The sequence below is a fragment of the Salvelinus alpinus genome, chromosome 4 (genome assembly GCF_045679555.1).
Source record: "Salvelinus alpinus chromosome 4, SLU_Salpinus.1, whole genome shotgun sequence".
NCBI classification, from domain to species: Eukaryota; Metazoa; Chordata; class Actinopteri; order Salmoniformes; family Salmonidae; genus Salvelinus; species Salvelinus alpinus.
The window spans coordinates 55,259,014-55,286,327 of NC_092089.1; the positions used below are offsets into that span (position 1 = coordinate 55,259,014).

General features: G+C 42.4%; 1 protein-coding gene across 1 annotated transcript in view; it reads left to right on the forward strand.

Moving 5' to 3' along the window:
- LOC139573977 (NADP-dependent malic enzyme-like) overlaps nt 1-27,314 on the forward strand; it is a 112,655-nt gene that overhangs the window by 38,326 nt on the left and 47,015 nt on the right. The window contains exons 2-3 of the mRNA XM_071398015.1: nt 5,822-5,955; nt 10,182-10,331. Of these exons, the coding sequence (XP_071254116.1) occupies nt 5,822-5,955; nt 10,182-10,331 (284 nt within the window). The remainder of the gene's footprint in view (nt 1-5,821; nt 5,956-10,181; nt 10,332-27,314) is intronic.

Consider the following 27,314-nt stretch of genomic DNA (forward strand, 5'->3'; position numbering starts at 1 on the left):
ATTAGCTAGCAACAGCAAGCTAGCTAAATAGGACAAATTAACGTTAGCTAGCAAGTGCAAGCTAACTAGCTAAATTGCCATACATGTTTAATGCTTTTGGACCTGTCCCCAAATTAATGTCATTGGTTCAGAGTTTGTTTTGATATTTTAACCTGCGTGTCGTGATCTCGTTTGGTGTGGGGGGGCAAAATAAATGTATGCACGATAGCGCATGATGGCGCACGCGCGCAGCCGGTTTGGGTTCCATGTAATAGTAGAGAGAATGATTTATTTCAACTTTTATTTCTTTCATCACATTCCCAGTGGGTCAGACGTTTACATACACACAATTAGTATTTGGTAGCATTGTCTTTAAATTGTTTAACTTGGGTCAAATGTTTCGGGTAGCCTTCCATAAGCTTCCCACAATAAGTTGGGTGAATTTTGGCCCATTCCTCCAGACAGAGCTGGTGTAACTGAGTCAGGTTTGTAGGCCTCCTTGCTCACAAACACTTTTTCAGTTCTGCCCACACATTTTCTATAGGATTGAGGTCAGGGCTTTGTGTTGGCCACTCCAATACCTTGACTTTGTTGTCCTTAAGGCATTTTGCCACAACTTTGGAAGTATGCTTGGGGTCATTGTCCATTTGGAAGACCCATTTGCGACCAAGCTTTAACTTCCTGACTGATGTCTTGAGATGTTGCTTCAATATATCCACATAAAGGAAAATGATCATGATGCCATCTATTTTGTGAAGTGCACTAGTCCTTCCTGCAGCAAAGCACCTCCACAACATGATGCTGCCACCCCCGTGCTTCACGGTTGGGATGATATTCTTCGGCTTGCAAGCCTCCTTCTTTTTCCTCCAAACATAACGTCATTATGGCCAAACAGTTCTATTTTTGTTTTATCAGACCATCTTTGTCCCCATGTGCAGTTGCAAACCGTAGTATGGCGGTTTTGGAGTAGTGGCTGCTTCCTTGCTGAGTGGCCTTTCAGGTTATGTCGATATAGGACTCGTTTTACTGTGGATATAGATACTTTTGTACCTGTTTCCTCCAGCATCTTCACAAGGTCATTTGCTGTTGTTCTGGGATTGATTTTCACTTTTCGCAACAAGGTACGTTCATCTCTAGGAGACAGAACGTGTCTCCTTCCTGAGCGGTATGACGGTTGCGTGGTCCCATGGTGTTTATACTTGTGTGCTATTGCTTGTACAGATTAATGTGATACCTTCAGGCATTTGGAAATTGCTCCCAATGATCCAGACTTGTGGAGGTCTACATTTTCTTTTTGGCTTATTTCTTTTGATTTTCCCATGATGTCAAGCAAAGAGGCACTGAGTTTGAAGGTAGGCCTTGAAATACATCCACAGGTACACCTCCAGTGACTCAAATGATGTCAATTAGCCTATCAGAAGCTTCTAAAGCCATGACATAATTTTCCGGACTTTTTCAAGCTGTTTAAAGGCACAGTCAACTTAGTGCATGTAAACTTCTTACCCTCTAGAATTGTGATACAGTGAAATAATCTGTCTGTAAACAATTGTTGGAAAAGTTACTTGTCATGTGCGAAGTAGATGTCCTAACTGACTTGCCAAAACTATAGTTTGTTAACAAGAAATGTGTGGAGTGGTTGAAAAACGAGTTTTAATGACTCCAACCTAAGTGTATGTAAACTTCCGACTTCAACTGTATATCATTACACTCGTAACAACCTAAGCATTACGCAACTTCTATTTGATCAAATAAGACACACGTAGCAAACAAGTCATTACATTTTTGTTAATCAAATTCGATGCTCTCTCATTGACCTCCATATAAACTCAGTAAAAAAGAAACGTCCTCGCACTGTCAACTGTGTATATTTTCAGCAAACTTAACATGTGTAAATATTTGTATGAACACAAGACTCAACAACTGAGACATAAACTGAACAAGTTCCACAGACATGTGACTAACAGAAATGGACAAATGTGTCCATGAACAAAGGGGGGGTCAGAATCAAAAGTAACAGTCAGTATCTGGTGGGGCCACCAGCTGCATTAATTACTGCAGTGCATCTCCTCATGGATTGCACCAGATTTGCCAGTTCTTGCTGTGAGATGTTACCCCACTCTTCCACCAAGGCACCTGAAAGTTCCCGGACATTTCTGGGGGGAATGGCACTAGCCCTCACCCTCCGATCCGGGCTCTTCGCTGGCCATGGCAGAACACTGACATTACTGTCTTGCAGGAAATCATGCACAGAAGGCGCAGTATGGCTGGTGGCATTGTCTAGCTGGAGGGTCATGTCAGGATGAGCCTGCAGGAAGGGTACCACATGAGGGAGGAGGATGTCTTCCCTGTAACGCACAGCGTTGAGATTGACTGCAATGACGACAAGCTTAGTCCGATGATGCTGTGACACACCGCCCTAGACCATGACGGACCCTTCACCTCCAAATTGATCCTGCTCCAGAGTACAGGCCTTGGTGTAATGCTCATTCCTTCGACGATGAACGCGAATCCGACCATCACCCCTGGTGAGACTAAACCGCGACTCATCAGTGAAGAGCATTTTTTGCCAGTCCTGTCTGGTCCAACGACAGTGGGTTTGTGCCCATAGGCGACGTTGTTGCCGGTGATGTCTGGTGAGGACCTGCCTTACAACAGGCCTACAAGCCCTCAGTCCAGCCTCTCTCAGCCTATTGCGTACAGTCTGAGCACTGATGGAGGGATTGTGCGTTCCTGGTGTAACTCGGGCAGTTGTTGTTGCCATCCTGTACCTGTCCCGCAGGTGTGATCTTCGGATTTAGCGATCCTGTGCAGGTGTTGTTACACGCGGTCTGCCACTGCGAGGATGATCAGCTGTCCATCCTGTCACCCTGTAGCGCTGTCTTAGGCGTCTCGCAGTACGGACATTGCAATTTGTTGCCCTGGCCACAGCTGCAGTCCTCATGCCTCTTTGCAGCATTCCTAAGGCACATTCACACAGATGAGCAAGGACCCTGGGCATCTTTCTTTTGGTGTTTTTCAGAGTCAGTAGAAAGGCCTCTTTTGTGTCCTAAGTTTTGATAACTGTGACCTTAATTGCCTACCGTCTGTAAACTGTTAGTGTCCTAACGACCGTTCCACAGGTGCATGTTCATTAATTGTTTATGGTTCATTGAACAAGTATGGGAAACAATGTTTAAACCATTTACAATGAAGATCTGTGAAGTTATTTTCAGGGTCCTGAAAAAGGGACGTTTTTTTTTTTGCTGAGTTTATAAACTCTTTGCTTGGAGCGAAAAATACAAAAAATGCCACCTGCTGGAGAAGACAGATTTTTGGCCCAGTTATTCCTCTCGCTTCTCCTCTTCCTCTCTGGTTTGACACATGTGGCATGTGCAGTCACACATCTGAGGCTTGATCTCATATAATAATGTCACCACATTATATGAAGCTCGATTCATGTATTTTTAAAAACCTTGCTTCATTTCCAGAGCTTCTAGACTAGTCTCCAATATGTCTCATGGTCAGTTGTATGAGCCACTTAAACAGCTGTATAATGGCCAGTGCAGTCCAAAGCCTCTAAGGAGACACCCTTTATGATGTCAACCACTGGCTCTTAGCAAAATAGAATGTATCTTTCGATTATGAGGAAGGTAGTAATTCCGAGCTGGCAGTATTGAGTGTCTGCTCCTCAGGTCATTTAAGTACATACTCAGTCAAGCCTGGAGAAAGGACAGGCACAAAGAGGCAACATAACTTTATTGAAATATCAAACATTGCTCTTAAACAGCAGAACAAAAGAGAATTGTACCTAATCATCATTGAAATTGCATTCAGGGCAGGGTGTGTTTTTGTATGTGTTTTAGCTCGAAAACAAGGGACAAGTGTCAATGTCAATAGGAACTACTACAGTGGTTACATCTGACCAAAAGTTGTTGATGTACTTTAGGCTTTACTGTATTATAATGTACTGTTATGTGGCAGTATGGAAAACTACAAATCCATGACTAGTGTAGGCTTTGGGCTGTGACTTGACACACTTGTTGGCCTGCTGACAGAAATTGAGTGCATTGACATCAGACCATGGGTCCACTGAAAGTCACAGGTACAATAGATGACATCCAAGCTGTCAACCTCTCAGCCCAAACGTCCCCCGTTATTTATAATAGAATCTGTGTGAAGGCTCCTCGTTAGAAATTTTACAAAATAACATTGCTGATTTGTTCCTCAGATGTTCTGCCAAGAGGAATCTGTGTGTTTGTGTGTTTGTTTTCCTCTCTGTGATGTTGTCCACTGTGTATGCATGCACTCTAAACTGTGTTGTCCCAGAGTCATTAGCTCCAAGTTCAGTTGAGACCAAACCCAATAATGTTATATATTTTTTTAAAGAAAATCTGCAAAGGTTTGAAAATGTGCCTGCGGTTAGTACGACGTCAAGAACACTACATTTTATTGCACTGTATGCTTTTCTACTTCACTCTCTCTGCGTCCATGTAATCAAACCCCTCAACCAGATTTAAAAGTGCCAATTCCTTGAAAAAGCTGTACATTTTGACCAAGCCCTCGTGGGGTGCGTTCCAAAACACAGAAGTTGCACCACAACTTCAATTCCATCCCAGCAGCGACAGGATCTGGTGTGTTCAGCAGACTTGTATTTTATTATGCACATATGTAAAAATACATCCAGAGAGTCTAAAACACACTGTCTACCACAGCTAGACACACTCTGATCCCTCTATGGGGCGGTGGCAGCACCTCTATGGATAAGTGGAGACTGGTGTCACTTTAAATCGGAGGTTGGGCTCATTGTAATGGCTGGAATGGAATGGAAACCATGTTTTTGACCTGATACCTTTCCATTTATTCTATTTCAGCTATAACAATGAGCATATCCTCTTATTTCTCCCTCCACCAGACTCCGTGAGAGAGGAGGGGCAACAGTGGCAACAGCCGATTCACAGATCCAGTAGTGTTCAAGGTCACTACCCAGATGTTAAACATGTGTGTTTATCGAGATGCCCGTCTGGAGGTCAGGGTTGTGGTAAAGGTCAAAGTTTGTGGTCGTCAGACAGAGCCTGGTCTCATGGCTGCAGTGTGTATCTTCACGGGAACGGACATCACAGCAGAATGTGAGCAGACAGTCAGAACATCAGATCAGCCAATAGGGTTCATACTTGAGGGGAACCCCCCATCCAGAGCAAACACTGGGATAGGACAGATCATGCAGTAGCCTGAGTATCATCACTCCAGGGATTCTGAAGAGGGATGGATGGAAATGTCCCTGTTTATACAAACTTAGGCTAAAAGTTCAAAGGACGTTTCACCAGGGCAGTCTCAGCCGGTAATGTTGAATGTAAAGGGGATAGCAGGGTTGTAGAACATACATTTTAAGTAGGTCATGAGATCTGTGGTTTAAACCATTCTTCCTCCAGTTACTGCTGACTTTAGACTTGAACTGGACTTTGAACTGTTTGGAATGTAGGCCCAGCATTCCACAGACTATAGACTTGTACACTTAGAATAACTATTATAAAAACATTTTTTACACAAAGTTAATTTGTAATGTGAAGTGTATCAATTAAAGTTCAATCAAAGACAAAATACATACACTCAAGTACACAGTTTATAGTCAAGACATACAGTAGCACGATTAATTTTTAGTAGTTGGGACCAGAGGGCTTACCGTATACAGTAAGGTCAGACAGTCTTTCTCATCCAGTAGTCCTACAGAAGCTGGCCCACAGTGGCCTTAAATAGTGGTCTGTGGTGTTATTGTGGTTTAATGGTCTAACAGATCCCCCTACCGTGCTCTGGTGTTATGATGATGGTCTAACAGATGTCCCTCCTATGGTTCTGTTTGTTTTAGGGCATGGCCTTCTCCCTGGAGGAACGTCTCCAGCTGGGGATCCACGGCCTGCTGCCTCCCTGCTTCCTCAGCCAGGACGTTCAGCTCCTCCGTGTCCTCAAGAACTACGAGATGAAGAGGGACGACCTGGACAGGTGAGACTGAGATCCTGTGTGCGTCTGTCTCGTCTGTCCTCTCCGCGCAGGGAGAGAAAGATCACACACCTGGAAGCCTTCAAAGAGACTGAGATTTAAGGGAAGGATTACTGACTAGTCCTCTGAGCTCTTTATTCAACCCATCCTAGCACCCTACTGGTTACTGAACAAACCGCTACTACTTTTTTCACAATTTCTATGGCTTCATTCTTCCTTGTCCTCCTCTTACTTTTTACATGTCTTCTTTAAGACATAAAATAAATGCTGATTTCAGTCTCTACTGCAGCTGATTAGGGTCACAAAGGTTTAGCATTATGTAATGCTGCATTGCTTATGTCCCAGGCTGATTTCTTTGATCATTGGCAACTTGGTCATTGATACCACATGCACGTAGTTAGTCATGCAGAGGGAATTTAACATTTTGAATCATGGGGGTGGGTGTACCATATTCTCTGTGTTGATTTCTCTGTTTTAAAGGAAAATTCCACCGAAAAACTATATTTTGGTATTTCTTTCATCAGTCCATTGTTGACATAGTCCCAAAAGGTTTTGCTTGTCAGCAATCAAGATTTCAAGATATGTTACTTTCAAAATATAGAAATCATCCCCGTATTATGTATTTTGCATCCTATGACACAAAACACAGCTTCATATCATGCACAATGCATCATACATGGATGATTTCTTTATTTTGAAAGTTACATTTGGCATGGTAGTGTATGTATGTGCTCGTCGAACATTTCATTCCAAAAATCAGGGGCCTTAATATGGAGTTGGTCCCCCCCTTTGCTGCTATAATAGCCTCCACTCTTCTGGGAAGGCTTTCCACTAGATGTTGGAACATTGCTGCGGGGACTTGCTTCCATTCAGCAACAAGAGCATTAGTGAGGTCGAGCACTGATGTTGGACTATTAGGCCTGGCTGGTAGTCAGCGTTCCAATTCATCCCAAAGGTGTTCGATGGGGTTGAGGTCAGGGCTCTGTGCAGGCCAGTCAAGTTCTTCAACACCGATCTCGACAAACCATTTTTCTGTATGGACCTTGCTTTGTCCTCGGGGGCATTGTCATGTTGAAACTCCGCTATGCAATCTGGTTTCAGAGTTGGTCATGGGTGCACCTCAGCCACGCTCAAGGTCCTGAATGATATCATAACCGCCATCGATAAGAGACATTGCTGTGCAGCTGTATTCATAGACCTGGCCAAGGCTTTCGACTCTGTCAATCACCACATTCTTATTGGCAGACTCGACAGCCTTGGTTTCTCAAATGACTGCCTCGCCTGGTTTATCAACTACTTCTCTGATAGAGTTCAGTGTGTCAAATCGGAGGGCCTGTTGTCCGGACCTCTGGCATTCTCTATGGGGGTGCCACAGGGTTCAATTCTCGGGCCGACTCTTCTCTGTATACATCAAGGATGTCGCTCTTGCTGCTGGTGATTCTCTGATCCACCTCTACGCAGACGACACCATTCTTTATACTTCGGCCCCTCTTTGGACACTGTTAACTAACCTCCAGACGAGCTTCAATGCCATACAACTCTCCTTCCGTGGCCTCCAACTGCTCTCCAACTGCTAAATGCAAGTAAAACTAAATGCATGCTATTCAATCGATCACTGCCAGCACCTGCCCGCCCGTCCAGCAACACTACTCTGGACGGCTCTGACTTAGAATACGTGGACAACTACAAATACCTAGGTGTCTGGTTAGACTGTAAGCTCTCCTTCCAGACTCACATTAAGCATCTCCAATCCAAAATTAAATCTAGAATCGGCTTCCTATATCGCAACAAAGCATCCTTCACTCATGTTCCAAACATACCCTCGTAAAACTGACCACCCTACCGATCCTCGACCTCGGCGATGTCATCTATAAAATAGCCTCCAACACTCTACTCAACAAATTGGATGCAGTTTATCACAGTGCCATCCGTTTTGTCACCAAAGCCCCATACACTACCCACCACTGCGACCTGTACGCTCTCGTTGGTTGGCCCTCGCTTCATACTCGTCGCCAAACCCACTGGCTACAGGTTATCTACAAGTGTCTGCTAGGTAAAGCCCCGCCTTATCTCAGCTCACTGGTCACCATAGCAGCACCCACTCGTAGCACGCGTTCCAGCAGGTATATCTCACTGGTCACCCCCAAAGCCAATTCCTCCTTTGGTCGCCTTTCCTTCCAGTTAAAGTATTTTTACTTAAGTAGAATTTTACCAGGTGACTTACTTATACTTGAGTCATTTTCTATTAAGGCATCTTTACTTTTACTCAAGTATGACAGTTGGGTACTTTTTCCACCACTACTTTTATCCCACTTGATTTTCCAGCGTGGTAGTATGATGACTAAGAGGTACGGTTGCTATACTGTACCACACCAATCCTCCAAAACAGCAATTAGCGTGTTTTATTCCCTTTCCCATGCCCTTTCAATGTCATCAACAATTTGTCTCATGGCATGGGAACACTTTATTAGAGCTGGTGTTCGCCCTGCCTGTCCTCATGCCTCTGGCCATAGTATTTCCATTGCAGTCTGGGCCTTACTTTTTTCTCAAGCTTTCTGTGGTATTTACTGGACCCGACCATGTCACTTTATTTTTGCATGCCGGTTGCTCAAAACGCTCACAAAACGATACATGCCATTCTATTCCAAGCAGCAGATATTTACTGTTTTTACTACTCCCCAAAGCAGAGCTTCATTCTGGTGTCTGGACATTGATAAAGCAGGCTGGATTCTGGACATCACTGGCTTTAAGCCCAAACATGTCTATGATAACAGAGATGGTGGCCTAGGCTGGATTTATTGGGGAAATCTTCTTCTATGCACAAAGACACAGTGGGAGAGATAAAGAGAAGGACTCACGAATATTAAAATGTCATAGGGGTCAACTCTTAAAATGTCAATTTCAGATTTTTTACCTGATGCATGTGATATGCTATCTAGCAGTTTAAAGAAATATCATAAAAACCAACCGGCAAGAGTGTCAAGAATCATAAAGAATCATGAATTTGGATGGAGAAAGAAGGGGGTTGAAAGAGGGAAATTTTTTATTTTCCCATGCCAAGTTTAAGCAGAGTTTCACACGCTTGTTAACACAGCCCAAACACTATCTGAAAAAAAGTGTGTGTGTGTGACTGTGATATGCTTTCAGGCCGAGAGAGAGCCACAACAGGCTCAAGTTGTAGTCGCTAGTGGAAAAGACAACTAGATAAGTGAAATCAAAATAATCATATGGGTCTAGGCCACCTAGACTGAAATACCAAATTTTACTGACAATATACATTTTGTGCCACCCCGTTTCCTAGTGGCATGTGAGTGGTACAACCCTAGCTTGACACTGTCTTGACATGGCCTCAAAGTCACATCACCAATTACACAATGTTGGACACCAATAAGTTGGTCTCTTTCTGTGTCCCTAGTTCGTGATTGAATTGTGGTGTTATGGCAGAATTTCCAAATTTGGCCTGTGGGTGGTTTTATTTGGCCCCCCTGAGCAAATTCTTTAAAAACATTTTATTTCTTTTTTTATTGTTGGACATAAAATACTGTAAAAACACCAGGGAATCAGCTAGAAGTGATTTTACTTTTGGAAATCTGTTCCCAAGTATCCCCATGCATAATAGACAGGCAGGCAAGTGATCGTATACAAATATAAGCAAGGTAAAATGAAATGATCATGTTTTAGCCAAATATTATATCTGTTTGGGCTTCTTGCGGTCAATTTGCAGTCAACAAATGATTTGTAATTATGTTCCGGCCCCCTTGAGTGGATACTCAAAAGAAAATCATCCCGTGTCTGAATCTAGTGGATGGTCCCTGTGGTATGATGTAAGCCATGACTTGATCTGGCTGGAACACCATCAACTTTTTTTTTAAAGAGATTGTTAACACCTTGTATCCAATGACCATGTGGGAGAAGGCCATGCATACTTCCTATCATCCCAACAAGAGGGACAATATACCATATTTTATGGGAAGCTTTCTTATTTCTTGAGAGCCTGTGGAGTGGGCCAGTAATTAATATGGGTCCCCCTGTCAATGTTTGATCATAACAAGGAGCTTGTGTAGGATATCTAATGGGTGTTTCTGTGCGCTGTGTATTTTTCTAAGCATTTGTAACATAAGCAACAGTAACTCTTAAGTCCCTCTAAAGTCTGTTTTGCATGCAGTTTAGGAATCAGTGTTAAAGATTTTCACCTTTTCCCTCACCCCCTCCTCCTCTGCCATTCCCAGATATGTGTTTCTGATGGGGCTCCAGGACAGGAATGAGAAGCTGTTCTACCGTGTGCTGACGTCCGACACAGAGAGGTTCATGCCTATTGTTTACACCCCCACCGTGGGCCTGGCCTGCCAGATGTATGGCCTTGCCTTCAGGAGACCCAGGTGAGAGAGAAACACACACACACATGGATGTATGCACACACACATGGGAGCACTAACACACACCACATGCATGCACACACACACACTGAATAGGCCTAATGGATATACTGTCACACACACACACACTTGCTGCTCGTGGCCAGCCTTAACATTGTTTTAAGATTTTACCATCAATTGTCAAATAATTTACATGCATTCTTATGAAACAAATCCTTTTGAATTTTCAAACATCTGTGTATGTTGGACTTGGCGCCTGTTGCAACAAACTCTCAATCAAAATCAGAGGCTGGGGCGGGTCTGTGTCGAGTTGGGTTCTGCGAGTCCTTGGGCAGCTTAGGCCAGTATAAGAAGTTACAGTGTACAGTTCACCTTGAATGGACTTGGCATTGCATAAAGCAGGACTTGCCTCTTCGGTCTGCTCAGTTATCTGTGTCTGTTTCTCCTCAAACAATTAGGTCCACGTCTCTGTCACCTTTAAACTCCCTCATTAGAGTCATAATGGAGATCAAATGAATATAACACACATTCAGACAATGTCAAGGAGCTGATCATGCTTGACTTGGCTTTAACATATCTAGACTGTGTTGTGAAGATGTCAGGTGTTGCGTTTGTTTTGAGTCTTAGACATTAGAACTAACATGGTCCAAGAAACGCCACCGAGAGTATTGTTCTGTAGTCAACTACTGAGGGAGAAGGATGTTGAAGTTATATTGTCTAGTACCTCTCAGTTATAAACACTCTTTATAGACCCTCTCACTCTCTCCTCTCACTCTCTCGTCAGTCACTCTGTCAGTCAGTCACAGACTGACACACTGTGTGCATTCCAAATGGCACCTTATTCAATATATAGTGCACAACTCTTCTTATTTTTTTTTACCAGGGCCCATATGGACTATATAGGGAATAGGGTGCCATTTGGGACTCACTCACTCATATCCTCAGTGAACTTTTCCTTGCGGGTCTCAAAAACCCCAAATAAACTGATCATGTCCAGGGATGCTTTTGATTAGTAGCGAATGCTAAATCCAAAGCTGTTTTATTTGAAATGCTTACCCTGGGCACATTTAAAATGTGTTTGTAAACCTAAGTGCACCCTCCCACATACTTGGAGTTATACAACCCCCTTTTCCACAATTTCCCCAGAGCAAGTATGTGGAAAATATGTGTAGCATACTCCTAGCTCCCCTACCTCTGACACTGGGCTAGAGGAGTGATCTTATATCTCCCTGCAGACCCACAATGCAGTGGGCCAAGACACACTGCGAGCTGCAGAGGCCGGGGGTGGGGAATTTGGGACTGGTAGACGTGTGACAGTGGGTCAGTTAGCAGCAGGCTCTGTAGACTCCACAAACCTGGTCCTTAGCCAGTCCCAGACCCAGGCCTCTCCCCTGCATCCCATTGCGTTACCCTTCCCCCATCCCTAACCATTACCCTTTAACCTTAAACCCTAACCCCTAGCCTAGCTAACGTTAACCACCTAGCTAAAGTTAGCGTTAGCCACCTAGCAAAGGTTAGCCACAACAGTTTGGAATTCGTTACATATCATACATTTTGTAAATTTGTAACATATTGTACGAATTGCAATTCGTAACATATATCATATGAATTGTAAATCTGAACATATCATACAAAATGGATGATACCTACTGTACCGTACATACCATACGAAACGTAACATATCATACGAATTGGAGTGTCCCCGGATTTACATTGACTATGTTACGTCTACCCCTGATTGGTTGAACTCACAGCCTAGATTCACAGGGAACTCACATTCGGGGAGCTCGAGCATGCATGTACTGTATATAGATCACATAGCCTCTCAGATCGCCTTTTCTATGGTCAACTGGTCTTTATAGGGACAACTTAGCTGTCTCTATTATCACTGTCTTTGTCTACATATCTGTCTCTGTGATTCTCTCTAACTCTTCTAGCAGATTTACACACACAAAGTAGCACCATTTAGATAGATCAGTAATGAATTCCTGAGTTTGCGTGCGTGCTTACGTGTGTGCTTATGCCTGGATGTGTGTGTGCCTGTAGTGGCTGAACAGACTGATGTTAGCTCTCTAATCACTGCCTTCCCCTCAGGTATAAAGCGCACTGTGTGGGAGAGGCGTCCTTTTGGTCCTACCCAGGCTTACTGTCTGTAATCCGCTTCACGCAGACTAAACGCGTCAATACTAGGCTCCATTGCAGGGGGCAAAGGTCAAGTCCTATGAAGTGTCAAAACAGAGCTGATTCACTGATCTCTGGGTGGGCTAATGGCAGGCAGAGAAGGTAAAGAAAGGAGCGCGTTCACGACACTGTGAGATCACTGGATCCATTATGTTTTGGGACCTATAAGCTCATAAGTGTAGGATACACAGGGCATTTTTTTGTCTCTGATGCTTCAGTTAAACGAATGACTTTGTGGCTAGTCACTCACTAAATGCAGGAGCTGTTTGTGTGATATGTGATCAATGGTGACTGTGAAGTAAGAACTAATATTTTCACTATTGCTAGCACAACTGCCACTAGTATTGCTACAACTACCACCACAAATGTTAATTTCACAGACACTAAATAATACCAACAAAGAACCTCCTAAGATGAGCGCTGATTACCAATCCATCTTGTTAATAAAGATTAATTATCTTGGTTAAAACCCCTTAGTGGACTTGGAGGTAGAGGTCGATGACTATGGAGTGTCAATGACTATGGACCACAGCAATACTCTGTCAAAGCTTTTGGAAATGAGAGGCCTTGAAGATAAATACACAACATGACCAAAAGTATGTGTACTCCTGCTCGTCGAACATCTCATTCCAAAATCATGGCCATTAATATGGAGTTGATCCCACTTTTCTGATATAACAGCCTCCACTCTTCTGGGAAGGCATTCTACTAGATGTTGGAACATTGCTGCTAGGACTTGCGTCCATTCAGCCACAAGACTATTAGCCTACTGATGTTGGGCTATTAGGCCTGGCTGGCAGTCGGCGTTCCAATTCATCCTGAAGGTGTTCGATGGTTGAGGTCAGGTCTCTGTGCAGGCCAGTCAAGTTCTTCCACACAGATCTCGACAAACCATTTCTGTATGGATCTCGCTTTGTGCACAGGGGCATATCATGCTGAAACAGAGAAGGGCCTTCCCCAAACTGAATATAATTGTCTAGAATGTCATTGTATGCTGTAACGTTAAGATTTCCCTTCACTGGAACTAAGGGGCCTAGCCCGAACCATGAAAAACAGCCCCAGACCATTATTCCTCCTGCACCAAATTTTACAGTTGGCACTATGCATTGGGACAGGTAGCGTTCTCCTGGCATCCGCCAAACCCAGATTTGTTCGACGGGACTGCCAGATGGTGAAGGGTGATTCATCACTCCAGAGAACACGTTTCCGCTGCACCAGAGTCCAACGGCTGCGAGCTTTACAATAATGCCAATGATTGACAAAGCTGTAAGATAATTAGACTTACATAGTCGAGAGGAGAGCCTATGATTAAACCAAAAGGCGAGATATAAAAGGCCATTATTAACATACAGTATAAATGGCTATGCTGTCTTAATGAAGAAGTTGCCACTGTGCTACCTCAGTCTGAAGGGGAAACATGTGCTTGATGAAGCGCCTCAGTCCCCCGGGTAGAGGCTTAAGTGTTGTGATCCAACATTCAGGCCCACACACAGTGCTGGTGTAAGCGTGTAAGAGGAGAGTGTTGTTTGAATCGATGAGCATGTAGTCTAAGTAGCTAAGTAGAAAATTGCCCTCTTGGATGTTTAATCCACGAGAGCATTCGACTGGGACAAGTCTTTGATAGCTGGATTGAGTAACTGCCACATTGGTTAAATCCTTTTATATGCATGCGTTTGAGAAGTTAATCATGTGATCTATTTTATGACCATGCCATAAGTATGTTCCATCATACATCATGAAGGAAACAGAATTGTTGCGTTGTAAATTATACAATCAGACTTTATAAAGAAAGAGAGAGGGAATGGGGGGACGGGGGAGGCGAAATTAGAGAGGAAAGGTTTGGAATTGCGCTGACCTCATGAGGAAAGTGGCAAAACATTTGGGATTAATTACCTCAGACTTTGAGGACCTTGTAAAACAATTTAGAGTTTATGTCTTTGGGTCTGCTTGGTAAAAAGTTTGGAGCCAAAATAAGCAAAAGACCTTGAATATTACCTCTCCTTTTTCTCTACACTAACCTTTGTGATAATAAATGAATTCCCGCTGCAGGTATTACCTGACTTGAAACCATAGTCCCTCTCAGTTTATTCAGGAGACATGCACTGTGGTCAACTGGAATATCCTTTCCTATTTCATTACAGGTTTTCAATTTGATCCTGCATCTCTCTTGCTGTATGTGTATTGGAGAACTTATGACAGGATTTGGGAGGATTAACTCTTACAGTATTGTGTGTGAGAACTCCTAGTCACTATAGGACCTTGTGGATTTAGCCATGCTACTTGGCCTAATAGAAGACACCTTGTAGATGTTTGGATAAGCAGGGCTCTCCTCGCCAGTGTTCTGGATTCTAATAGGGTCAGTGTGCTCACACACAGCATCAGGTCATCAGACTGAAACTCCCTCTCACCCCCTCTGGCCAAGCTTTATCTGGAACGGAGCTATGCTGAACAATCACCTCCTCCACTCTCCGCTCCGATCCAGCCATCTCCATCCTCCTCCCCATTCCTCTCTCCTCTGGGGGAGGATAAGTTAGGATCTGGCTCACACTTCTCTCTCTCTGTGTGTGTCTCTCTCTGTGTGTGTCTCTCTCTCTCTGTGTCTCTCTCTCTGTGTCTCTCTGTGTCTCTCTCTCTCTCTCTGTCTCTCTGTCACCCTCCCCCAGAGAGAGAGAGAGAGAGAGAGAGAGAAAGACTTTGGCTCACAGGAATGCTGCACAAACAGGCTATAGGGGAGAACTAAAGTGATTTAGTGATTGACTGCTTCACTGTTTACAGTCATTCTAATAATCACATTTAATTTTCAAGCACACTTTAACTCTACACTCAATGTGGTCTAAACATGTCAATGCTTAGCAAACCTTCAACAATGCATTGATTTACTGAAAACTAGCTCCCAGGTTAGTTCAGCGTCATCATTCTATATATCAATTCTAAATATAGTCATTTTTATATTTTATTGGATTCAGAAGTGGAACCATAAAGCATCAAGTAGGGAGAAGTTAAATACATTGCTTTATGAAATACTCTGTGTTGGCACATCTCGGCTACTTTAAACTAACTTTATTGTGTGTACGTTTTTAATTATCTTTTTTGGCCAAATAATTTCGACTGTGGAAGGGCATGAGATAATACGATTTAGAGCAAGATTGAGAATTAAAGAAAATATTGAGTTTATATCTCTCGTGTGCATTGATGCGTACTTGCATATGTGTGTGTGCTGCAGTGACGCCAGAGCAGATGTTGGCGGAGTGTTTAGGAAGGAGGGGCGCCAGTGCTGTGTGGCCCCGTTCTTCTGTGGCTTTTTAAAGGCCAGCTGTGTGAGTGTGTGTGGGATTTAACACACGACCACACGCATGTTACACGTATGACCGGGGATTCGGGACCACTGCAAGCAAGCAGAAACATCTTAACACAAAGCATTTGTCTCTTCACGGAACAGGTTCGCTGCTGGTTTGTTGAATCCAGCTTTGTTTCCCCCAGGGTGAATGGGAAAAACCCAAAACGAAAAGCCCCACTCGTGTTCCAACTCCCAACCTTATTGGCACAGCATCATCTGCAGTCTCTGTCTCTCTTTCTCCTTTCTCTCCGAGCCAGGCTAAAAACCCATGTTGCCAATCTGAGGAATTCATCTATATATCAGGAGCATGAAATGTCATATGCAACACAATTTACTGGATATAAAGTGCTGTTACACCAAATGAGCCTGATGCAAGCTACAGTAGCAGGATTAAATGCATTTCAATCTCAATACAACTATAGTGTTGTATGGATATCCCTAGCTACAGTACATCGTTTTTGAGTTACTGTCCCAAACTATCCATTTCGTGATGATTAATGAAATCCATGCTGAGGGATTGGTTGTTTGGGCCGTGTGCTTTACTGAACCTGATGCTCCATGGCAGTCTGGCCACGTAGTCTACAGCCCCCATGGTTAACTTTAGACACTGTTTTTCCAGCTGTGGCACTTCAGGCTTCAGCTCTAGATGCACACTTTTTCCCCAAACAAAGAAGTTGAGTTTAGTGGGTCCAGTAGGCAAATAGTATTCAATTTAGAAGTAGTCCGTGTTCTCTCTTCTGATGTTGCATTTCTGGCTAATACACACAATAATAATCTCATACAGCTAATGTCCAAGGGTTTAATGGTTTCAAGGTTAAGCCAAGTCTGATTGTACCATGGTCAGACAAGGCAACAGTAAACATGTCGTCCCACACGAATGATGCAGCGCCCCCTTTGGGCCAAGCAGTGTAAATGATGGATCTCTATGGCAAGACACATCATTCACCCAAGTTTAGTCAATTGGGCCAGTGGTGTCTGAGATGGCTAGACTCATATCCCTGAGCATGTGTACCAAATTTCATCACTCTGGGTCAAACAGATCAAGAGATATAAATGTGTGGCCATTACAGAACCATTGTGTTATCGATATTTTATGAAATCATTTAGCATAGGAATGTTCTTGCATATGTTGAGTCTTGAGTGTTTGCAACATGTCTGCAAAATTATTATACAATACGAATATTCTTGACTGATTTGTATATGCATTTATGTGCTAGACCACGCTCATGTGAATGTTTATTGGTCAATAGCATCCATGTTGTTTTAGGTACTGGTCTGGAAAGTATTGCTTTGAGAGATCTTTCACAAACAGGATTAGGGTACGTGACCTTTCAAAATTAGCATTTTCAATCATTTGTTATAGCGCCACCATCTGGCCAACCTTAAATGGAGGATCTCTATTGCAAGACGCATCATTCACCCAAGTTTCATCACAATCGCGCCGGTGCTGTCTGAGATATCGCATGTGACAAACATCATGGGGGACAACTAATGAATGACAATCATAATGTGGTTGAGGCAAGTCAACAGATATGAGAGAAAATGACTGCTATGCCCCCAGAGGAGCACTTGTTCTGTGACAAGAATGGCAGGTATGTTAGAGAGGCATAATTAACTTTTATTTAACTAGGAAGTTAAATAAAGTTACATTTATTTAACCAAGAATAATCAGTTTAAGGGAGATCTGGTCAAGACAGCAGCTTACAGATGCACTTGACATTGATGATTATGATAAATCTCAGATCCACAAAACTTCCTATTTGATGGCTGAAGAGCTGCATACTGTAATTCATTCTAAAAGGAGCCCCTAAAACTATTTTGTTTTGATATGACAAACCCCATCAGCTCACAGTTATGGTTTGCCTATAAACGGTAGAAACCAGGGGTTGGAACCGGTTCAGGGAACAGAACCCAAAACCGTGTGAACCCAAAACCGTGTTCTCCTTTTTCAAGGAACAGAAACGGAACCTGGAACGAAAGTGATCCATACTCTCCGTTATTTTAAAATCATGGGAACTGGTTAATAACGTTATTTTACATTCCAGGCATTTTTTTCTAGTCCCACAATGTGACAAAGTGCTTATGCAAAGCCCCTCACTCTGTCACTCAGAAACGTATTCCAGTGTCTGCCTGTGTTTAGGCTACTTGCCCCCACCCCCTTCCGAAGCATAGGCTACATTACTGACATTACAGGTTTGATTCAGAAGATGGGGAGGGATACTTTTAATTTGCTGGAAAATAATGGATAAACTTTTTCAATGCTAGTCAGGGATACTATAGGTCTAGATATCACGTTTCACATTGGATTTATGAAATAAAAATGAGTAAAACGTGTTTTTAATTCTGGTGCTGCTCTGGACATCCAAGCTTATTAGCTAGTTGGCTCAAAGGACATTCAACGTTCCTCCATAGAAGTTCCTCCAAGAAGAATGTCCTTTGAGCTAGCTAGCTAACTAGCAAGCTTCAGCTAGCTAACTAGCAAGCTTCAGCTAGCTAGCTAACAAGCTTGGGTGTGCAGAGCAGCACCAGAATTAAAAACACGTTTTACCCTTTTGTATTTAATAAATCCAATGTGAAACGTGATAACTAGACCTTTATTAAATACAAAAGGGTAAAACGTGTTTTTAATTCTGGTGCTGCTCTGCACACCCAAGCCTGTTAGCTAGCTAGCTGAAACTTGCTAGTTAGCTAGCTAGCTCAAAGGGCGTTCAAAGTTCCTCCATAGAAGCCCCTCCTCCTACAGGTATAATTCTGTGGACGTAATTCAGATAATGCATAACAAGGTGCCCATGCTTCAAGCGTCCTCCTCAACCCTCTCTCCCCACCTGCAAATCTCAGTCACATCTTGCACCATAGACTACACGTATCTGTCCACCACGCATGTAAACAAATAGCTTGCCTGCTCTATCAAAACTGATTTGGTGATGTAATTTAATGAACTAAATGTAAAAAAAACGGTTGATTTCACAGATTAAAAAAGGAACAGAAAGGTACTTTTTGGGGGGTTCGAACTTGTTCAGAACTTTATTTTGCTGGTTGGAACAGGGGAACGAAAATAGAAAAATAGTGGTTCTGTTCAGAACATAATGATTGGCAAATAATTTCTGTTCCATTCCCTGCTAGAAAACCTCTTGTATATTTGTATATTAGAACTGGAAATAAAACTCCCTGATGTGGTTTGTGAACTTATGGCCATATGCCTTGAACCTTATATCCTCTATTACACGCTCTATTTAAAGGGAGGAATCAACCATAAGATGTAAACGTTAGTAACACTGATAAGTCACATACTATATGGCTCCCATGCACACACAGGCTCATTGTCTTGCTCATACACAGCCACACCAAAAGTCTACTGTACATCAAATGTATTTTTATGTTTAGTTATAAACCTTGCCAGTTCCTCTATTCCCAGTCTCTCAATATTTTTATAATGAGAGAAGAGTAGGGGATCACATGCATTTACTGTAGGGTCTGTCACTTCCTGGCATGTCATCAAAATGTGCCTGGTTGCCACCGTACTTCTCCACCACCACAAATTTTGCTGGCAGTATGTTGGTTTGGCAATATAGGCGATCAGAACATGCAGTGTTTGGACACTGATTAAAATCCAATTTATTTGTTTGGGAATAGATTAACGATGCCAGAGTTAGTTCACTAACCGCCTGTAAAATCCATACTTAAATGTTTTTAGATTTGGTTCTCAACGGCAGTCCATATATCTACTTTACCCTACTCCCCATGGTGTCACAGTTAAATGTGTCCCCTCTTAGAGGTCAATGTATCTGAGTTTACTCTCCCTGATGACCTGTCCATTCATATTGGTTCTTTTGGATGTTTTAGGCTGATATTATACTATCATCAGCAATAATTCCTGTGTGTCTCTTATTTTGTAAAAAGTCAGTTTCAATAACTTGGTTTGTGGGCAGTTTGATCTCAGTTCCCACCAACTCTTAAGCTGTGGGAAAACATGATTAAAAGAGAAGTTAGGTTTATAGTGCCTCTAATTTTTATTTGCTAACCCTTTTTATTTGAACCCCCAAACACGAACACACACACAAAAGTACACTACCGGTCAAAAGTTTTAGAAAACCTACTCATTCAAGGGTTTTTCTTTATTTTACTATTTTCTACATTGTAGAGTAATAGTATTTTATTAAGATTCCAACAGTCATCGTGATCTCCAAGAGCGAGACAGTCTTGGCCTACAGCATTGTTCTTCTTCTGGGGGAAGAAAATGGTGGATCTGAATAAAATACTATTACTAAAATCTGGATTGTGCGTGAAAATGTCTGGTTGTTTGTCATAAAATATGTTTGTCCCAGTCCAGGCCTGTCCGTGTCATATAAATGTTCTACATTATCTCCTCATCTGTAATGTATGAGGAATCAGAATGGGATACCGTTACAAGTGGTTCACAGTGGACATCGTTGTAGCAGCCTGCCCAGTGTTGCCCCCATACATCTACTAAAATTCTATCCATATTTGTCTGTAAATGTAAGTATATAATGCTCCATAAATCATAGTCTCACATACAGTATTTACTGGTGCTATACAATTAGTTTTGACCTGTCTCCCATCTCCACCATGCTACTTTTAGGTTATTTCCCCCCCCAAAAAAAATCTGATCCCAACTTAGTGGAAGGACTAATGCAATTTTCTCATGTGGTATGATCCAATCTTGACCTCTGTTGCTAACACAAAGTAGCCTTTTGCAGAAACACATTGTAATTGATCATTGCACACAGTTAGCAGAGTCAAATATCAAGTCTGATACATTTCGGCACAAATAGGAGGCGCGTTTCAACCCACACAAACCATCATTTGCGCGCCAGAAAAGTAATGATCTCTGCAGAAGGGGCTAATTAATGGAAAGTGTAGCTGCATATGGCTGAACGATATCGGAGGGCTTGTCAGTCTCTGCAGGTCTGTGGCTCTGATTCATTTAGCAGGATGCCTTTCTTTGGGAAGAGAGACTTTTCCTCCTGTTGTAATGTAGGTAAGGCCTGAGAGAAACGCAGTCTTCTCTTATACTGCGCATTCTGGAATTGCATACCAGTCTCTCTCGCTCACTCTCTGTCTCTGTGTGTGTTATTTACCGCACATTCAGGTTGGCTGCATGTCCGCTTGGCGGCATAAATCCTGTTTGCTATTGTCATCCAATGTGATTGGCAATGTCATCCACCACAGCGTCAATGGCTGCAGACCTGGATGGCGCCATATGGGAAGAGGCTCTGGCTGGTGGAGGCCTTGCCTATATTCAACGGGCTGCAGTAGAAAGACAAGTGACTCAGGAGGAAGGTGGTGTAGGGGGAGGGAGGGATGGATGGAGGCAGGGTTATGGGTTATAATTTTCCCATGTCGCTGGCGGTTCAGGCAGCGGGAATGCTTCTCATGTCTCTGCATACAGGAGAGGGAGAAAGGGGGATATTGGGGAGGGAGGCAAAGGGACTGTTTGTCCAGCTGATGCTGGATTCTTTGTCACCGTTCCAAATTCCCCCCCCGTCTCAAGTTTTAACTGAGCTATTTTCCATCTCCCAGAGCTCTGCTGCGTACAGTATTTAGCCTCTTTGATGCCGCTCCGCTCTGTTGTAATTAGATATTTTTAAAACTGGGCAAACAGAGCGACCGTCAGTACAGGCGCTGGCATTGGTTGGGTTATTGATGGGCAGTGCCAGCAGCCTGCCTACTATTGTCTCTTTTTCCTCCTCCGTATGCTGCTGCTATGGATTTTGTCAATTGGTTGGCGCTGGTTTACTCACTGAAACAGGTGTATTATTCCAGATCCCTACAGACAACAGTTGCACAAAACAGTTAATTTCCCCCTTTCCCCAATAGGTCCCTTAACCTTTTAGACAGTTGCACTGTAATGAATGTCGTCTGGAGAAAGAGAAGAGGACCAAAATGCAGCGTGGTAAGTGTTCATGATAATAATTTAATCAAAACTGAACACTACACAAAATAACAACGAGGACAAAACGAAAACGAAACAGTTCTGCAAGGTGACATACACTAAACAGAAAACAACCATCCACAAACAAAAGTGGGAAAACAGGATACCTAAGTATGGCTCTCAATCAGAGACAACGATAGACAGCTGCCTCTGATTGAGAACCATACCAGGCTAAACACATAGAAATAGAAAACCTAGACCTACAACATAGAATACCCACCCACATCACACCCTGACATCACACCCTGACCAAACTAAAAATAGAAACATAGAAAGCAATCTACGGTCAGGGCGTGACATGCACAAAACATCTTAGGCGGAATTTCTACCTTAAGGGTTATCTAAAACTTCCTGTCTACCTAACGTTGTTAATGACTGACCTCACCTCTACTCTACACATGACTCCTCTCTACTCTTTGGCCTTCACCATAACTCACTCTGATAACTGTCCACTAAAAGCCCCTTTACTTGATACGTGCAACGCACTGAGCTCGCTGTGGGGGGTCAAACGTAGCAGCGGTAATTAGTCCGGATGAGCCTTTCCCAGCTAGCTAGTTTATTCTGTCTAGCTGGCAACCACCGCAGTAAAATAATGTGATGTTTATCTTGATGGGAAAGAAAGAAATAACTTGTCGTATTGGTCACCTTCTGGATGTCACCGTGACATGCAATTAGTTAACGTAACGAAATTACCATTGCAACGATGTTGTATCGAGGCGAATGTAGTTGGCTTCTATCAGGCAGGCTCGGCAGCTGTATCACATATCGCTGTTGGTAGTTAACGTGGCCAATTTGTTCTGTCCCACTTGATTTTATTTAGAGTAGGATAGCGGCCTACACGATAAATCATTTGTAATATTGCATAATTGGTAGTAGCCATCTGGATGTCACTGTAATACAGTCTAACGTTACTGCTCAATGAGAAGAGTTTGCGCTGCAAGCGGGCGACATAAAACCACGGGGTACAGTGTCCTTCACTCTCACTCGAGGAGCACTGCTGTCCGACAGTTTAGTTTATTAGGATCCCCATTAGCTACTGGACATGCAGCAGCTACTCTTCCTAGGGTCCGCATAAAATGTACAAATACATAACAAAGTACAGAACAGTAATAGACAAGAACAACATAATATATTCCAAATATAACAAGAGTTGTACTTTATATAGTAAAGACACCAAGAGACCAAAAAAAAAAAAATTATTTACACAGTACTGTATTCATATATTCCTATTCATATATACAGTTCAGTTACATTCTTGATACACTGTGATAGAAGATTAAAAAAATTAAGCTATACTTGCTTTTTGCCTGTGTACAGTGACCTCTGGTGGCAGAGCATTCCATGATGACAGCATTTTATACATGCAGTAACTGAGGGACGCATTAAATCTGTTTTTGGTTTGGGTACCGTGAAGAAACCCATAGTGACAGGTTTGGTGGGTTATGTACATAGTGGTTGCTCCACTAAAAGTTTTGTGATTATGCTGCGGTACATAGAGGTCATTTGTGGTTTAGTACAGTACCCTGCGTCAACACTTCATTGCTCCTGACCAGCGCAAGGGGGAGTTAGAGCACTGAATATGGTTTTGGGTCCTACTGTGTCTCTAACTGATAATTGTACACGACTTCAGTATTACTTACTAAAACTGGTGTTACACTAAGGTTTTTATTATTTTATTTTGTTAGGATTATTTTGCTCTTACTGTAGTAGAGTAGCCCACTCCCGACCGATCACGTTGTACAGCGCCTGAGTGGTGCAACGGTCTAAGACACCGCATAGCAGTGCAAGCTGTGTTGTTACATATGCTGGATCGACTGGGAGACCCATGAGATGACTGTAGGTTTTTGGTTTCTCTCCCTCTAAAAACAGAAATACATCATTATAAATAACAAACTGGCTTTATTTACAAATTAGTTTCAATGTCTCACCTCATGTTCAAGAATGGCCTTTTTCTAGGCTCATTTTACATTATTTGAAAACAAAATAATCTCCAGAATACAGCTATTTTTTTTAACAAAGTGATTTTTAAAATTATTATTAATTTTGAATTATATAAAAGACCCTTGGATATGCTCATATATTATTAACCCTGTTATTAGCAGGACAATATATATTGGTCATGGCTCCCGAGTGGCACACAATGGGATTACCTTGCAGTTCTCCAGCTGTATCCACTATTATGTATCACATCTGACCATGATTGGGAGTCCCATAGGGTAGCGCACAATTGGCCCAGCGTTTCTCTCCCTATAAAAACAGAAATAAATGTTTTGGCCTTTACAAATATTATTTTGGCCTTTATTAAGATTACAATTGCTCACTTTTGTTAAACATTTTTTATAATAACCTCGTTATATATTATCAAGTTGATGGCACAGTCATATAGCGACACCTACATAAAGCTGAGTGACTCACTCATTCATGGCTTTGGATCAAAATAAATAAGTACAAACATTCTTTCTGATAGTCTTTAATAAATACTTTTTTTGGTTATCCTGACCTGGACACCATGTACAGTATTATAATAGCCCATTATGGGCAGGACAATATACCTTTACCAACACCTCTCTGTATTTTGATACTTTGTGGATGGGGCCTCAACAGCGGCACAGCTGTCTAAGTCACCGCAATGCAAAATGAGTTGCTACAGATACCCGTGCCGGCTGCCCCAGGGAGACCCATGAGGCGGCTTTTGGTTTAAATTTAGAATCCTCCAATCTTCTATATGTAATTATTGACATTTCCCGCTGCTCTGAGACATGTATGGGGACTGGTCTTGATAAATCAAAGACATTTTTATTTAGACTGAATCTCCGTTTGGGTATTGGTTAGACTACAATTATGGTGTAGAACTGTTATGCTCTTAGTGTAACCTTTTATTTAACTAGGCAAGTCAGTTAAGAACAAATTCTTATTTACAAAGACAGCCTACTCCTTCCTCCCCTGTCGGGGAATTGAACCCCGGTCTCCCACAGGGATTGTTTAGCTAAATAGCCCAGTCCTGTAGCCAACTCCCGACCGTCACTTTGTACAGCGCCGTATTTTCCATTCCATCCTAATGGAAACTCAGAGGGTTTTTCGTTTTTCTTGGAATAGAAACAACATAATATGAATCAAATTAATTAAGCTAAATTTCTTAAAATCAGTTCCATATACTATGTTCTTACAAAAAAGGTTTTAAATTCTATAGTACAGCCACAATTAAAGGGTATCAAATGCTTCTCTAAGATGCCCTCTGGTGGTCAAACTAGCACTAACTAGCATTAATGGTACCAGTGGTGGGCACTTAAATAACGTGCCATAGAATTCTGCGGCACCACGCAAGCTGTGCTGCAGTATGCTGCAACTTTTAAAAGACAAACCACGGTAGATTATATAAATGGTTAGGCATTTTCAACACAAAAGTTTCTTAAAAGACTAGAAGATAAGTAGTCAATTTCTCCTCAACCCTCAACCATGAAATACTATCATGCATGTTTTTGATGTTAGTTCTGTGTGTGCAGTTAAGGGCAAGGCGTGCTGCTTTGTTTTCAGACAGCTGCAACTTTGCTAGGTCTTTCTTTGCTGCACCTGACCATTTTACCGGACAGTAGTCAAGATGGGATAAGATCAAAGCCTGTACAAATAGTACAGTTGATCCTCAGTAATTCCATCTCCATACTGGCAGTAAGGAGAGGGATGTAGCTAGATAGTGTAGCCATTACCAATATGCAATATGAGACCATGGTTACGGTTAAAACGCGATTTTCACAGAAATGTACAAAATGTACAACTACAGCATTAATGGCTACCTTTAAAAAAAAAAATTATACATAACAATTACTCTGATTAAAAACGGAACGATTCTGAACACTCTCCCAAGTACCAAACTTCGGCAGACAAGTTTCAAATTCTTGATGAAGTTTTTAGCCACAAGCATAAACTAGCTAGCTGGGAAGGACTCATCAGGTCAACTTACTGAACCGAATGCATCCTTCTCCACTCGACTCTCAGCTGTGTGACATAAGTCATCAATTTGGGCATCAGGTGTGTCCATATAGGCTATCACGGCTTCCTTAGTGCAATGTCATTCTTTTGCATGTCATGTGAAACCTGCTTGAGTTAGTTTTAAACTTTAGTTTCAAGATAAACAAACACAATCAATCTATTTTTATTGATATTGAGTATGTTGCATCTGCTGCTGTGAGTGAGTACAGTTTGACCCCTGCCTCAATCTCTAGTTCATTAAGCCATCTAGTGTCATTTTTATCTCTTTCTCTCTCTCTGCTGTGTGTGCATGATGTGCCTCATCTGTCACTCAAATGTCGAGGGGCTGAAGTTCATTGGTTGAACTCAAATTGCTAGGGGGCTGGGCCAGGTGGGGGAACATATAGGAAAAATGGTGCTGCACAGCTTCCAGAAAAACAGTCGCTTTCAAACTAGGGATTTTGTGGCTAATTGAGGTTAGACAGTAAATCTGCATGTATGAACTACAAATTGTCACATCCTTTTCTTCAGCTTGCGGTCACTTACCACATCCAGTCAAAGATATTCTCTCTCTCTCTCTCTCGCTCTCTCGCTCTCTCGCTCTCTCGCTCTCTCTCATATTTATATAGTGGTCTTTAGAGGAGCTGCCCAACACATTATTCTTAAGAGGGATGACAGAGAAGCTGGATGGTCAGCATGTGCAAGACCCCACACTCCTGTCTTTTCAGTCTATTGACAGAAGCAAATGCGCGATTGATATGTTTTGGTAGGAGACAAAATACTTCATTTCTCGAATGACCCCCAAAGGTGTCACAAGGGTATTCCACAGTGTTCTCTGTTGGGTTTGGAAAGAGTCAATACCAGAGATATTTGCTGTGTCACAAATTCCCTCCTCCCCCTTTCTCTCCCAAATGAAAAATATCTCCAGTCCAAACAGATGATTTCTTTGCAGAGTAAAGTTATTGCCTTCACTGCATTGTACTCATTATTATTCTAGACCATTGGCTCATAGCGATGTGGTGAATTAGACCATTACTAATGAACATCTGAGAGTTTTGATCATTTGTGACTTCATGTTTCAGGCCTATATCTTTCCACTCTATCTGTCCACGCCAATCACAGATGCACATTAAATGAAGGCTAGTATTAATGGTATTGTAGGTAGGGAAACTGTCCCAGATGTTTTATGTAATCGACTGTTTGGGCCTTGGCCTTTTGGCTGGTCAAAGCACTTTAGAAGTCTCTCTGAGTGACAGTTTAGAATGCATTCAAAATCCTATTAAGATTGACTTATTGGACTTTGACAAAAAAAAGGTTGCGTTGAACAGCACATAACTGGCACACGTTGTTTCACCTCCCATTGCATTCTCACTGTGCTCACATACAGCTCGCACTGCTTAGTGACAGTTTAGCCGGTCAGAGGTTATGGCTAACGAGCAGCAGAGAGAGTCTTGAATGGGGTGAGCGGCGACCCTCAGGGAGCGGATGTATTCTGGGTGAGTGGTTGGCGCTCTGTGTTTGTTGAGGACACGGGTGGGTAGTCTGTCAG